This window comes from Pseudophryne corroboree, unplaced genomic scaffold (genome assembly GCF_028390025.1).
Source record: "Pseudophryne corroboree isolate aPseCor3 unplaced genomic scaffold, aPseCor3.hap2 scaffold_1711, whole genome shotgun sequence".
NCBI lineage: Eukaryota > Metazoa > Chordata > Amphibia > Anura > Myobatrachidae > Pseudophryne > Pseudophryne corroboree.
In genome coordinates, this window is record NW_026968347.1 from 76,052 (window position 1) to 93,370 (window position 17,319).

General features: G+C 46.7%; 1 protein-coding gene across 1 annotated transcript in view; it reads left to right on the forward strand.

Annotated features, from left to right (window-relative positions):
* LOC135002060 (lactase/phlorizin hydrolase-like) overlaps positions 1–16,323 on the forward strand; it is a gene marked incomplete at its 3' end in the record, with an annotated part of 74,759 nt that extends 58,436 nt beyond the window's left edge. The window contains exons 9-12 of the mRNA XM_063951634.1: positions 9,014–9,282; positions 12,753–13,043; positions 14,454–14,652; positions 16,124–16,323. Coding sequence (XP_063807704.1) covers positions 9,014–9,282; positions 12,753–13,043; positions 14,454–14,652; positions 16,124–16,323 — 959 coding nt within the window. The remainder of the gene's footprint in view (positions 1–9,013; positions 9,283–12,752; positions 13,044–14,453; positions 14,653–16,123) is intronic.
* Positions 16,324–17,319: the final 996 nt, after the last annotated feature.

Consider the following 17,319-nt stretch of genomic DNA (forward strand, 5'->3'; position numbering starts at 1 on the left):
ACATTCTTACTGCTCCTCACCTATCCCCTGTACTGTACCACTACCTACATTATTACTGCTCCTCACCTATCCCCTGTACTGTACCACTACCAACACTATTACTGCTCCTCACCTATCCCCTGTACTGTACCACTACCAACATTATTACTGCTCCTCACCTATCCCCTGTACTGTACCACTACCAACATTATTACTGCTCCTCACCTATCCCCTGTACTGTGCCACCACCAACATTATTACTGCTCCTCACCTATCCCATGTACTGTACCACTACCAACATTATTACTGCTCCTCACCTATCCCCTGTACTGTACCACTACCAACATTATTACTGCTCCTCACCTATCCCCTGCACTGTACAACTTCCAACATTCTTACTGCTCCACACCTATCCCCTGTACTGTACCACTACCAACATTATTACTGCTCCTCACCTATCCCCTGTACTGTACCACTACCAACATTATTACTGCTCCTCACCTATCCCCTGTACTGTACAACTTCCAACATTATTACTGCTCCTCACCTATCCCCTGTACTGTACCAATACCAACATTATTACTGCTCCTCACCTATCCCCTGTACTGTACCACTACCAACATTATTACTGCTCCTCGCCTATCCCATGTACTGTACCACTACCAACATTATTACTGCTCCTCACATATCCCCTATACTGTACCACTACCAACATTATTACTGCTCCTCACCTATCCCCTGTACTGTACCACTACCAACATTATTACTGCTCCTCACCTATCCCATGTACTGTAACACTACCAACATTATTACTGCTCCTCACCTATCCTCTGTACTGTACCACTACCAACACTATTACTGCTCCTCACCTATCCCCTGTACTGTACCACTACCAACATTATTACTGCTCCTCACCTATCCCCTGTACTGTACCACTACCAACATTATTACTGCTCCTCACCTATCCCCTGTACTGTACCACTACCAACATTATTACTGCTCCTCACCTATCCCCTGTACTGTGCCACCACCAACATTATTACTGCTCTTCACCTATCCCATGTACTGTACCACTACCAACATTATTACTGCTACTCACCTATCCCCTGTACTGTACCACTACCAACATTATTACTGCTCCTCACCTATCCCCTGTACTGTGCCACCACCAACATTATTACTGCTCCTCACCTATCCCATGTACTGTACCACTACCAACATTATTACTGCTCCTCACCTATCCCCTGTACTGTACCACTACCAACATTATTACTGCTCCTCACCTATCCCATGTACTGTACCACTACCAACAGTATTACTGCTCCTCACCTATCCCCTGTACTGTACCACTACCAACATTATTACTGCTCCTCACCTATCCCATGTACTGTACCACTACCAACATTATTACTGCTCCTCACTTATCCCCTGTACTGTACCACTTCCAACATTATTACTGCTCCTCACCTATCCCATGTACTGTACCACTACCAACATTATTACTGCTCCTCACTTATCCCCTGTACTGTACCACTACCAACATTATTACTGCTCCTCACCTATCCCATGTACTGTACCACTACCAACATTATTACTGCTCCTCACATATCCCCTGTACTGTACCACTACCAACATTATTACTGCTCCTCACCTATCCCCTGTACTGTACCACTACCTACATTATCACTGCTCCTCACCTATCCCCTGTACTGTGCCACCACCAACATTATTACTGCTCCTCACCTATCCCATGTACTGTACTACTACCAACATTATTACTGCTCCTCACATATCCCCTGTACTGTACCACTACCAACATTATTACTGCTCCTCACATATCCTCTGTACTGTACCACTACCAACATTATTACTGCTCCTCACCTACCACCTGTACTGTACCACTACCAACATTATTACTGCTCCTCACCTATCCCCTGTACTGTACCACTACCAACATTATCACTGGTCCTCACCTATCCCCTGTACTGTACCACTACCAACATTATTACTGCTCCTCACCTATCCCCTGTACTGTACCACTACCTACATTATTACTTCTCACCTATCCCCTGTACTGTACCACTACCAACATTATTACTGCTCCTCACCTATCCCCTGTACTGTACCACTACCTACATTATTACTTCTCATCTATCCCCTGTACTGTACCACTACCAACATTATTACTGCTCCTCACCTATCCCCTGTACTGTACCACTACTAACATTATTACTGCTCCTCACCTATCCCCTGTACTGTACCACTACCAACACTATTACTGCTCCTCACCTATACCCTGTACTGTACCACTACCAACATTATTACTGCTCCTCACCTATCCCCTGTACTGTACCACTACCAACATTATTACTTCTCACCTATCCCCTGTATTATACCACTACCAACATTATTACTGCTCCTCACCTATCCCCTGTACTGTACCACTACCAACATTATTACTGCTCCTCACCTATCCCCTGTACTGTACCACTACCAACATTATTACTGCTCCTCACCTATCCCCTGTACTGTACCACTACCAACATTATTACTTCTCACCTATCCCCTGTACTGTACAACTTCCAACATTCTTACTGCTCCTCACCTATCCCCTGCACTGTACAACTTCCAACATTCTTACTGCTCCTCACCTATCCCCTGCACTGTACAACTTCCAACATTATTACTGCTCCTCACCTATCCCCTGTACTGTACCACTACCAACATTATTACTGCTCCTCACCTATCCCCTGTACTGTGCCACCACCAACATTATTACTGCGCCTCACCTATCCCATGTACTGTACCACTACCAACATTATTACTGCTCCTCACCTATCCCCTGTACTGTACCACTACCAACATTATTACTTCTCACCTATCCCCTGTACTGTACCACTACCAACACTATTACTGCTCCTCACCTATCCCCTGTACTGTACCACTACCAACATTATTACTGCTCCTCACCTATCCCCTGTACTGTACCACTACCAACACTATTACTGCTCCTCACCTATGCCCTGTACTGTACCACTACCAACATTATTACTGCTCCTCACCTATCCCCTGTACTGTACCACTACCAACATTATTACTTCTCACCTATCCCCTGTATTATACCACTACCAACATTATTACTGCTCCTCACCTATCCCCTGTACTGTACCACTACCAACATTATTACTGCTCCTCACCTATCCCCTGTACTGTACCACTACCAACATTATTACTTCTCACCTATCCCCTGTACTGTACAACTTCCAACATTCTTACTGCTCCTCACCTATCCCCTGCACTGTACAACTTCCAACATTCTTACTGCTCCTCACCTATCCCCTGCACTGTACAACTTCCAACATTATTACTGCTCCTCACCTATCCCCTGTACTGTACCACTACCAACATTATTACTGCTCCTCACCTATCCCCTGTACTGTGCCACCACCAACATTATTACTGCTCCTCACCTATCCCATGTACTGTACCACTACCAACATTATTACTGCTCCTCACCTATCCCCTGTACTGTACCACTACCAACATTATTACTGCTCCTCACCTATCCCATGTACTGTACCACTACCAACATTATTACTGCTCCTCATCTATCCCCTGTACTGTACCACTACCAACATTATTACTGCTCCTCACTTATCCCCTGTACTGTACCACTACCAACATTATTACTGCACCTCGCCTATCCCATGTACTGTACCACTACCAACATTATTACTGCTCCTCACATATCCTCTGTACTGTACCACTACCAACATTATTACTGCTCACCTATCCCCTGTACTGTACCACTACCAACATTATTACTGCTCCTCACCTATCTCCTGTACTGTACCACTACCAACATTATTACTGCTCCTCACATATCCCCTGTACTGTACCACTACCAACATTATTACTGCTCCTCACATATCCTCTGTACTGTACCACTACCAACATTATTACTGCTCCTCACCTATCCCCTGTACTGTACCACTGCCAACATTATCACTGCTCCTCACCTATCCCCTGTACTGTACCACTACCAACATTATTACTGCTCCTCACCTATCCCCTGTACTGTACCACTACCAACATTATTACTTCTCACCTATCCCCTGTACTGTACCACTACCAACACTATTACTGCTCCTCACCTATCCCCTGTACTGTACCACTACCAACATTATTACTGCTCCTCACCTATCCCCTGTACTGTACCACTACCAACACTATTACTGCTCCTCACCTATGCCCTGTACTGTACCACTACCAACATTATTACTGCTCCTCACCTATCCCCTGTACTGTACCACTACCAACATTATTACTTCTCACCTATCCCCTGTATTATACCACTACCAACATTATTACTTCTCACCTATCCCCTGTACTGTACAACTTCCAACATTCTTACTGCTCCTCACCTATCCCCTGCACTGTACAACTTCCAACATTCTTACTGCTCCTCACCTATCCCCTGCACTGTACAACTTCCAACATTATTACTGCTCCTCACCTATCCCCTGTACTGTACCACTACCAACATTATTACTGCTCCTCACCTATCCCCTGTACTGTGCCACCACCAACATTATTACTGCTCCTCACCTATCCCATGTACTGTACCACTACCAACATTATTACTGCTCCTCACCTATCCCCTGTACTGTACCACTACCAACATTATTACTGCTCCTCACCTATCCCATGTACTGTACCACTACCAACATTATTACTGCTCCTCATCTATCCCCTGTACTGTACCACTACCAACATTATTACTGCTCCTCACTTATCCCCTGTACTGTACCACTACCAACATTATTACTGCACCTCGCCTATCCCATGTACTGTACCACTACCAACATTATTACTGCTCCTCACATATCCTCTGTACTGTACCACTACCAACATTATTACTGCTCACCTATCCCCTGTACTGTACCACTACCAACATTATTACTGCTCCTCACCTATCTCCTGTACTGTACCACTACCAACATTATTACTGCTCCTCACATATCCCCTGTACTGTACCACTACCAACATTATTACTGCTCCTCACATATCCTCTGTACTGTACCACTACCAACATTATTACTGCTCCTCACCTATCCCCTGTACTGTACCACTGCCAACATTATCACTGCTCCTCACCTATCCCCTGTACTGTACCACTACCAACATTATTACTGCTCCTCACCTATCCCCTGTACTGTACCACTACAAACATTATTACTGCTCCTCACCTATCCCCTGTACTGTACCACTACCAACATTATTACTGCTCCTCACCTACCACCTGTACTGTACCACTACCAACATTATTACTGCTCCTCACCTACCTCCTGTACTGTACCACTACCAACATTATCACTGGTCCTCACCTATGCCCTGTACTGTACCACTACCAACATTATTACTGCTCCTCACCTATCCCCTGTACTGTACCACTACCAACATCATTACTGCTCCTCACCTATCCCATGTACTGTACCACTACCAACATCATTACTGCTCCTCACCTATCCCCTGTACTGTATCACTACCAACATCATTACTGCTCCTCACCTATCCCATGTACTGTACCACTACCAACATTATTACTGCTCCTCACCTATCCCCTGTACTGTACCACTACCTACATTATCACTGCTCCTCACCTATCCCCTGTACTGTACCACTACCAACATTATTACTGCTCCTCACCTATCCCCTGTACTGTACCACTACCAACATTATTACTTCTCACCTATCCCCTGTATTATACCACTACCAACATTATTACTGCTCCTCACCTATCCCCTGTACTGTACCACTACCAACATTATTACTGCTCCTCACCTATCCCCTGTACTGTACCACTACCAACATTATTATTGCTCCTCACCTATCCCATGTACTGTACCACTACCAACATTATTACTGCTCCTCACCTATACCCTGTACTGTACCACTACCAACATTATTACTGCTCCTCACCTACCCCCTGTACTGTACCACTACCTACATTATCACTGCTCCTCACCTATCCCCTGTACTTTACCACTACCAACATTATTACTGCTCCTCACCTACCCCCTGTACTTTACCACTACCAACATTATTACTGCTCCTCACCTATCCCCTGTACTGTACCACTACCAAAATTATTACTGCTCCTCACCTATCTCCTGTACTGTACCACTACCAAAATTATTACTGCTCCTCACCTATCTCCTGTACTGTACCACTACCAACATTATTACTGCTCCTCACCTATCCCCTGTACTGTGCCACCACCAACATTATTACTGCTCCTCACCTATCCCCTGTACTGTACCACTACCAACATTATTACTTCTCACCTATCCCCTGTACTGTACCACTACCAACATTATTACTTCTCACCTATCCCCTGTACTGTACCACTACCAACATTATTACTGCTCCTCACTTATCCCCTGTACTGTACCACTACCAACATTATTACTGCTCCTCACCTATCCCCTGTACTGTACCACTACCAACATTATTACTGCTCCTCACCTATCCCCTGTACTGTACCACTACCAACATTGGCCCTCATTCCGAGTTGTTCGCTCGCAAGCTGCTTTTAGCAGATTTACTCACGCTAAGCCGCCGCCTACTGGGAGTGAATCTAAGCTTCTTAAAATTGCGAACGACGTATTCGCAATATTGCGATTACACCTCTCTTAGCAGTTTCTGAGTAGCTCCAGACTTACTCGGCATCTGCGATCAGTTCAGTGCTTGTCATTCCTGGTTTGACGTCACAAACACACCCAGCGTTCGCCCAGACACTCCCCCGTTTCTCCAGCCACTCCCGCGTTTTTCCCAGAAACGGTAGCGTTTTTCCGCACACACCCACAAAACGGCCAGTTTCCGCCCAGTAACACCCACTTCCTGTCAATCACACTACGATCACCAGAACGATGAAAAAGCTGTGAGTAAAATTCCTAACTGTATAGCAAATTTACTTGGCGCAGTCGCAGTGCAAACATTGCGCATGCGCAATAAGCGGAAAATCGCTGCGATGCGAAGAAAATTACAGAGCGAACAACTCGGAATGACCACCATTATTACTGCTCCTCACCTATCCCCTGTACTGTACCACTACCAACATTATTACTGCTCCTCACCTATCCCCTGTACTGTACCACTACCAACATTATTACTGCTCCTCACCTATCCCCTGTACTGTACAACTACCTACATTATCACTGCTCCTCACCTATCCCCTGTACTGTACCACTACCAACATTATTACTGCTCCTCACTTATCCCCTGTACTGTACCACTACCAACATTATTACTGCTCCTCACCTATCCCCTGTACTGTACCACTACCTACATTATTACTGCTCCTCACTTATCCCCTGTACTGTACCACTACCAACATTATCACTGCTCCTCACCTATCCCCTGTACTGTACCACTACCAACATTATCACTGGTCCTCATCTATCCCCTGTACTGTACCACTACCAACATTATTACTGCTCCTCACCTATCCCCTGTACTGTACCACTACCAACATTATCACTGGTCCTCACCTATCCCCTGTACTGTACCACTACCAACATTATTACTGCTCCTCACCTATCCCCTGTACTGTACCACTACCAACATTATTACTGCTCCTCACTTATCCCCTGTACTGTACCACTACCAACATTATTACTGCTCCTCACCTATCCCCTGTACTGTACCACTACCTACATTATTACTGCTCCTCATCGATCCCCTGTACTGTACCACTACCAAAATTATAAATGCTCATGGAACATGGAATATATGAATTAAAATTATAAAATAAAAGCTTACACTGTCACCTTTCTGATGCGTTTCGCAGATAAGTCCACTTCATCAGGCAGTTTGTAAGATCTGTTAGATTTTTATTCTAAAGAAGGCCACTGCCATGGAGTTTCATTATACTACCCATAGGTGACATTTTACTGCTCAGGGGTGACAGTATACTACCCAGGGGTGATGGTATCCGGACTCCAGGTCAACAACAAAAAGGTCGACACACCTTAGGTCGCCGACAATTGGTTGACACATCTTAGGTCGACGTGGACAAAAGGTCGACATGGACAAAATGTCGACAGGAACAAGTTCGACATGGAAAAAGGTCGACATGAGTTTTTTCTGATTTTTTTTCTTTTTTGGAACTTTTTCATACTTAACGATCCACGTGGACTATGATTGGAACGGTAATCTGTGCCGAGCGAAGCAAAGGCACCATGCCCAAACCATGACGAGCAAAGGGAGCCATGCGAGGGGACGCGGTGCAGTAATTGGGGTTCCCGGTCACTCTATGAAGAAAACGACACCAAAAAAACTTAAAAAGCTCATGTCGACCTTTTTCTATGTCGCCCTTGTTCCTGTCGACCTTTTGTCCATGTCAACATTTTGTCCATGTCGACCTAAGGTGTGTCGACCAATTGGCGTCAACCTAAGGTGTGTCGACCTTTTTGTTGTCGAACTGGAGTCCCAGACGCGGGGTGACATAATACTGTCCAGTGGTGACATTGTACTGCCCAGGGGTGACAATGTACAGCCCAGGGGTGACATTATACTGTAAATCCCCTACATTATAGTCTTGCAGAATGTTGGGGAATCAAGGTCAGAAATAGGACACTCGCTGCCAGTCCAATGTCTTCATCAGGCGTAAGAAGCAGACTCAACTCTTAATCTTGTACTGAGAAGACAATGGTTGATGCAGCTTTCCAATAAGAGCTCTTGATACAAGAGATGTCAGAGTTATCATTGAAAGGTGACCTTTCACGCGATCTGACCATTGACCAGCTACTGTACAGAGGTGTATCTCACCAATGTTCCTGGACACTAGGCCTTAGACATTGTGTTAGTCTAGGGGTTGGTGAGGGTGACAGTTTGGTTTAGGCTGGAGTAAGTACATAACCACTCTGTATGCCAGCAGATGGCGTTAGTACATGGTCCGCCATTAGAAGGTATAACGTCACTGCAGGGTTCAGTTGATCTAATAATATGTTTCCCATTCTCTCCACCAAAGCTTACAGTCTAGACGGGGTAAATCTAAGAGGCTACAATGTCTGGGCCCTCATGGACACGTTTGAATGGGACCAAGGTCACCGATTCAGGTTTGGGTTGCACCATGTGGATTTCAATGATCCCAACCGTCCTAGGACTGCGAAGCGGACAGCTATCTATTACGCGGAAGTTATACGCAACAATGGGATCCTGCTACAGGAGGAAGAGGAGTTTCTATACGGTGAATTCCCGGATGACTTTGTATGGAGCGTGTCCTCATCTGCGTATCAGGTGAGACCATTGGGCGAAGAGGTGGAACCAAGCTATAAGGTGTACATGGTGCCGCACTAGAGGTAGACAAAGGTGTTATAAGGTGCACAGGGTGCTGTTCTAGAGATAGACATAGGTGATATAAGGTGTACTTGGTGCTGTACTAGAGGTAGACATAGGTGCTGTAAGGTATATATTGTGCTGTACTAGAGGTAGACATAGGTGCGATAAGGTGTACATGGTGCTGTACTAGAGGTAGCCATAAGGAAATGACGTCAACAGAACCATCCATTGTAATGCAGAGCTACCATATAGACCTTCGGTTCTCAAACACGGTCCTCAAAGCTAACGGTCAAGGTCTTGACTATATCCATGCTTGGCCAGAGGTGACTTAATTAGCACCTCAGTCAATTAGTATTAACCATCTGTGCTGAGCCATGGATACACCTAAAACCTGGACCATTGGGGTGCCTGGAGGACCACGTTTGAGAACCTTTGATATAGACTCATGGATGGACCTGACCATTTTCTGACCAGAGTTGGTAATAACATTGCTTATACAGAACAAGATAATAGATTGTGTAGTACGTTACATAAGAAGTCTATTGTCCCTTTCCTGAGTGCTAGACCAGCCATTGATGAAGAAACCATTACCTCCAGAAATAACCGCAAGGGGATGGACATGTATAAAAATCTCTGGACATTAAGGTCTTCCTCTAAAACTAGAATAAGTGATTTACTTATTGTTATGTACCACTGTGGCTCACAACTTGCTTCCGGAACCCGGCCATGACTAGGAGACTGGACCACCAGAGGACAGCATCAGGAGCCGCAGGGCATGCTGCTTCCGACCGTCATAAGGAGACTGGACCACCAGAGGGCAGCATCAGGAGCCGCAGGGCATGCTGGTCCCGGTCATCACTAGGAGACTGCACCACCAGAGGGCAGTATCAGGAGCCGCAGGGCATGCTGGTCCCGGCCATGACTAGGAGACTGGACCACCAGAGGACAGCATCAGGAGCCGCAGGGCATGCTGCTTCCGACCGTCATAAGGAGACTGGACCACCAGAGGGAAGCATAAGGAGCCGCAGAGCATGCTGGTCCCGGCTGTCACTAGGAGACCGGATCACCAGAGGGCAGTATCAGGAGCCGCAGGGCATGCTGGTCCCAGCCATCACTAGGAGACCGGACCACCAGAGGGCAGCATCAGGAGGTTCAGGGCATGCTGGTCCCAGCCATCACTAGGAGACCGGACCACCAGAGGGCAGCATCAAGAGGTTCAGGGCATGCTGGTACCGGTCATCACAAGGAGACTGCACCACCAGAGGGCAGCATCAGGACCCGCAGGGCATGCTGGTCTCAGCCATCACTAGGAAACCGGATCATCAGAGGGCAGCGTCAAGAGGTTCAGGGCATGCTGGTCCCGGCCTTCATTAGGAGACTGGATCACCAGAGGGTAGCATCAGGAGCTGCAGGGCATGCTGGTCCCGGCCTTCATTAGGAGACTGGATCACCAGAGGGTAGCATCAGGAGCTGCAGGGCATGCTGGTCCCGGTCATCACTAGGAGACTGGATCACCAGAGGGCAGCATCAGGAGCCTCAGGGCATGCTGGTCCCAACCGTAGCTAGGCGACCGGATCAACAGAGGGCAGCATCAGGAGCCACAGGGCATGCTGGTCCCGGTCATCTCTAGGAGACCGGATCATCAGAGGGCAGCGTCATGAGCCGCAGGGCATGCTGGTCCCGGCCATCTCTACGAGACCGGATCACCAGAGGGCAGCATCAGGAGCCTCAGGGCATGCTGGTCTCGGCCATTACTAGAAAACTGGATCACCAGAGGGCAGCATCAGGAGCCGCAGTGCATGCTGGTCCTGGTCATCACTAGGAGACCGGATCACCAGAGGGCAGTGTCATGAGCTGCAGGGCATGCTGGTCCCGGCCATCACTAGGAGACTGCACCACCAGAGGGCAGCATCAGGAGCCGCAGGGCATGCTGGTCCTGGCCATTACTAGAAAACTGGGTCACCAGAGGGCAGCATCAGGAGCTGCAGGGCATGCTGGTCCCGTCCATTACTAAGAGACCAGATCACCAGAGGGCAGCATCAGGAGGCACAGGGCATGCTGGTCCCAACCGTAGCTAGGCGACCGGATCAACAGAGGGCAGCATCAGGAGCCACAGGGCATGCTGGTTCCAGCCTTCATTAGGAGACTGGATCACCAGAGGGTAGCATCAGGAGCTGCAGGGCATGCTGTTCCCGGTCATCACTAGGAGACTGGATCACCAGAGGGCAGCATCAGGAGCCTCAGGGCATGCTGGTCCCAACCGTAGCTAGGCGACCGGATCAACAGAGGGCAGCATCAGGAGCCACAGGGCATGCTGGTCCCGGTCATCACTAGGAGACTGCACCACCAGAGGGCAGCATCAGGAGCCGCAGGGCATGCTGGTCCCGGTCATTACTAAGAGACCAGATCACCAGAGGACAGCATCAGGAGCTGCAGGGCATGCTGGTCCCGGTCATCACTAGGAGACTGGATCACCAGAGGGCAGCATCAGGAGCTGCAGGGCATGCTGGTCCCGGTCATCACTAGGAGACCGGACCACCAGAGGGCAGCATCAGGAGCCGCAGAGCATGCTGGTCCCGGTCATCACTAGGAGTCTGGATCACCAGAGGACAGCATCAGGAGCCACAGGGCATGCTGGTTCCGGTCATCACTAGGTGGCCTGATCACCAGAGGGCAGCGTCAGGAGCTGCAATGAATGCTGGTCCCGGCCTTCATTAGGAGACTGGATCACCAGAGGACAGCATCGGGAGCCACAGGGCATGCTGGTGCAGGCCATCACTGGGTGGATCTCACAAACCCCATTGATTCCAAAGTCCAGGCTAGCAGTACCTTCATTCAGAGATCAATCGTATCCTTCCCACTCAATTACGGTTTAGTTCAATCTTGGGGTCTTGGGGTCTTCGGTCTATTGAGAAAGCTCCTACTTTTGGAGGAATTAGTCCACAAGGGGCCCCCTAAGTACCAGTGTGCGCAACAAGCACTAAGGTAACAGCGGGGGGTTGCTTTTGGTGAAATGCCAGAGTTCCACATGACTTCAAGCAACTCCAAGGACCATCTCACTCCACGGCTTCTTGCAAATTCAAGCTTCAAACTTCTGGAGTATATCTCAGCCTACCTCAAGTCCCAGTACTTTGTCATTAGAGCACTCCACAGCAGATTGCAGGTCCTAAGGGTAAAGTCGTTTCATAACAGTGTATCTGTATTTCATGTATTCCAGCAAATATTCCTGTGGTCAACTACTGTCCTGCATTTAAGGCATGGCGGCATCCCAGTGCCGGTGAGGTCATCTCTCTCTATGGTAAAGGGTGGCTATTATAGGCAGAAGACCTCTGTAGCATGGTTCTAGGTGTCTCGTTGCAGTTACTCTGGTGTATCATAACATGTAGAAGAATGTACAGGCCTAACTGCATGTTCTCTCCCACCTCTAGATTGAGGGCGCTTGGAGGGCAGACGGGAAAGGACTCAGCATCTGGGATCAGTTCACACATACACCATCCAAAATCAATGATGACAGCAATGGAGATGTGGCATGTAACAGCTACTACCGGTTTGAGGAAGATTTAGAGATCATCAAGAATCTCAAGGTTTCAAGCTACCGGTTCTCCATCTCCTGGTCTCGTGTTCTCCCAGATGGGACACGAAACTATGTGAATGAACCCGGCCTCAATTACTACATCCGTCTGATTGATGGTCTGCTGGCTGCTGGTATTACACCACAGGTAACGAGGAAATGACCTTGGTCACCTTGTCAGTGGGGAGTAGGAAAGTACTGGATGAGGGACAGGAACATCCAACATGATAGCAGCTTATCCCTTCTCCCCCACCCACAGTTTACCTTAATTGTATATTCTAGCAATCAAAAATACTTTTACAGTTAATCTAAATAGAAATCCATCCTACTGGGCGCCATCAGTATTTGCTGGGCAAGGTGATATCACCCAATGCTCTTTTCGAGATTATCTTAGCAGACAGAAGGATAAGGCTACAATATAATGAATGTCCTGTTAGAGGTAAAAGAAAGAACAGAGAATTTATATTGCATATAGACTTATACTATTTTTACTGGGAGCTACTAAAAGAAGAGCCTTGTGTATACTATAATGTAAGATAGGGGAAAGTACTAGCTTTAGCTAAATTCAACACACAGCAGAGGTTCTCAAATGTGCTCCTCAAGGCACCCCAACGGTCCTGGTTTTAAGTATATCCATGCTTGGCCAAATGTGACTTAATAAGTACCTAAGTCAATTTGATTTAACCATCCGTGGTAAGCCATGGATTACTTAAAACCTTGCCTGTTGGGGTGTCTTGACCAAATTTGAGAACCTCCAAACACACAGCAGCCAGGAAAACAGAACACCAATCCAGGGTTTTCCGGCAAAGTAGCTGTGGCAAGTTTTATTGTGCTATATGAAAACAGAACCTAAAAAATAACTCCTAGCCCTATCTGGGGACTAACTAAACATAGTAGATTCCCTCTCTCAGAGTGGTAGGACCTAATTCTCCTACCACAAACACAGACATATGCAAAGTACTTACAGTCAGTAAATCACAGTGTCTCATAACAAGCTTGTTGCCTGTTTCCCCAGGTAGTGAGACCCAGAGCAAAGAACTGACGCAGGTAATATCAGCCTCCTACAGGTGCAGGCACTAATTAGCTGGCTCTCAGGCTAAAGGCCTAAAAAACCCTAAATGGGCTTTATTGGTGGAGCCCACTCTTCTTTCTCACACCCATAACCCCAGGACCCATTCTCCGGCTTTAACTGTAATCAAGTCTGTTTAGCAGAAATAGATATTTCCTGGGGGGTTAAATCACATAGGTCAAAAGCCTGGGACAAACATATCTCTCGTTTATCGCTTTACCAGTACTTCTATCACAGTATTTTTATAGGTACTGTATTTTTTTCCAGTTTGGGGGAAGAGAGGTGGCATCGTTTATGAAAATGTAAAATATTAAGGTTAAAAATAAATCTGCTAAGAAAATTACTGAGTAGGTCCATCTTATGTATAATTCTAGGAGGAAGATAGAGCATTCCCTCACCAAGAAGATGTTTATATATTATTATTTACAGGGATGTAGGTCTTTCAGTATAGTCACTGTTAAGTAAATGATGTGATGTTCTGCTGTACAGGTGACTCTTTACCACTGGGATCTACCACAAGCTCTGCAGGAACTCGGTGGATGGGAGAATGAGAGCGTTGTGGAATGGTTTAAGGACTACGCTGATGTTCTCTTCCAGAGATTGGGAGACAAAGTGAAATTCTGGATCACGCTCAATGAGTCCTACCTCGTTGCCTATCTTGGGTATGGAATAGGTGTCTTTGCACCAGGTAAGTAACATAGCAAACCATTGTCCCTTTCATTGCCTTCTCAGTATATACATTTAGCATATATCCCTGTTGTTACTGACGCATTTCGCAGAAGGCTAAACCAGCCATCATATCTCCACATCAGATTACACATAACCTTAAAGACAGTCTGACTGTATAAAAGGATATCAGTCAAGTATCCATCATGCATGTTCTCTGGCCTGAGATAGACCAGGTGGGTGGTCACTGTTAGGGGTCCTGGAACTTGGTGGTCTCTAAAGAAGTTACACCCTGTTTGCAGAAGACCTGCTAGGTGTCAGCTGCTAAGAACTGACTGTCTGTAGAAAAATAAACCATTCAGTTGGGACTTTTACCTGGTGCGTGTGATCCTGGTCACACCTGTTGTAATGTTTCGGTGTCTGTCACTCTTATAAAGTAAGTTAAGTTGTTAGTGTCAATTGGTATTTTATTTTTGGTAATTTTTTATAAATTGTTTTTTGACACTTACATGTAGGTACACTATTATTAAGGGTTCAATTATTGTACATGGGTTCTTCAAGTTACATATATATATTTATTATTGAATATGTGCTTTTACTGTATAATATGTTTTTACCCACAGTGTCACATATTGTACAACTCACCTATCTAAACCGCCTCTATTTTTTTTTAGAGTTTTTGGTAATGTTTTATGTGCGAGTTTAAAACTCGGACCCTATTACATTGGGCGAGTCAATGTACAAAATGGAAAAGCATCTGTATGCAAGTGTGAGTTTTGGGAGTCCGAGAGACATGCAACTTGGCATGTTCTCAGACCATATTACTTTGGGCGAGTTGTAGAAATGAATTTAGAGCTAAACTCACAAATTTCCTAAAACTCGGACCCTATTACATTTGGGCCTTCGTTTGCCTTGAAGACTGAGGTTGAAAAACACTGTGATAAGGTATCAAGTTCTCTTGGGTGAAGCACTGTACAGCCATACAGCACTGTGAGCCTCCAATTACACAGTGACAGACTTGGACACATGCAGACCCTTTTATAGAGCCAAATAAACAACATGCACTTGAAGTCAAATAAGCCAGACTTTTAAGTCTGATAACTCAGATATTTGATGCTATTGAGGCTGATGAGTCATGCACAATACAATTCAGTTAAGAGACAGCTTGTAGTGATTAACCATTTAACTACATGCCAACAATTACTACTACTAGTCCACTGCAAAGCTTCTTCAGAGAGCACCCATCAGCCACTGAGGCCCATTATACATTGTTGCTGCACTGTTATTGGTGCCACAAGATCACCACTCATGGCAGCACTGCATATATTCCATAGCTTTTGCTTAATTGGTGGGTCTGTGAAGGACAATGCTCGTCTAATGCTACTGGATGTCCTAGACATCTTCCACTGATTGTCACTGTGTGATAACTGTTGCCCTAAAGTTTATGCTTTGAATGTAACTCCTCAAATAGTGGTGTCTTCTCTTTCTACCAGGACTATATTCACCAGGCGTAGGTGTTTACGTGGCTGCACATAATCTGATCAAGGCTCATGCTGAAGTATGGCATCTGTACAATGATAAATATCGAGCGACACAGGGAGGACTTGTCTCCATCACAATAAACTCTGATTGGGGTGAACCCATCAATCCATACAAACAAGAGGATGTAGATGCAACATGGACATATACAATGGTAAGTAATATGTGTGTACAGCATAGATATACTATAGAGCTGTGCTTGGTAGGTGTGGAGAGATGGGTGTAGGAGGAGGGTGTGGTAGAGTTGTACAGGAGATGTGCTCGGTAGGTGTGGAGAGATGGGTGTAGGAGAAGGGTGTGGTAGAGTTGTACAGGAGATGTGCTCGGTAGGTGTGGAGAGATGGGTGTAGGAGGAGGGTGTGGTAGAGTTGTACAGGAGCTGTGCTCGGTAGGTGTGGAGAGATGGGTGTAGGAGGAGGGTGTGGTAGAGGTGTACAGGAGATGTGCTCGGTAGGTGTGGAGAGATGGGTGTAGGAGGAGGGTGTGGTAGAGTTGTACAGGAGATGTGCTTGGTAGGTGTGGAGAGATGGGTGTAAGAGGAGGGTGTGGTAGAGGTGTACAGGAGATGTGCTCGGTAGGTGTGGAGAGATGGGTGTAGGAGGAGGGTGTGGTAGAGGTGTACAGGAGCTGTGCTCGGTAGGTGTGGAGAGATGGGTGTAGGAGGAGGGTGTGGTAGAGGTGTACAGGAGCTGTGCTCGGTAGGTGTGGAGAGATGGGTGTAGGAGGAGGGTGTGGTAGAGGTGTACAGGAGCTGTGCTCGGTAGGTGTGGAGAGATGGGTGTAGGAGGAGGGTGTGGTAGAGTTGTACAGGAGATGTGCTCGGTAGGTGTGGAGAGATGGGTGTAGGAGGAGGGTGTGGTAGAGGTGTACAGGACATGTGCTCGGTAGGTGTGGAGAGATGGGTGTAGGAGGAGGGTGTGGTAGAGGTGTACAGGAGATGTGCTCGGTAGGTGTGGAGAGATGGGTGTAGGAGGAGGGTGTGGTAGAGGTGTACAGGAGATGTGCTCGGTAGGTGTGGAGAGATGGGTGTAGGAGGAGGGTGTGGTAGAGTTGTACAGGAGATGTGCTCGGTAGGTGTGGAGAGATGGGTGTAGGAGGAGGGTGTGGTAGAGTTGTACAGGTGCTGTGCTTGGTAGGTGTGGAGAGATGG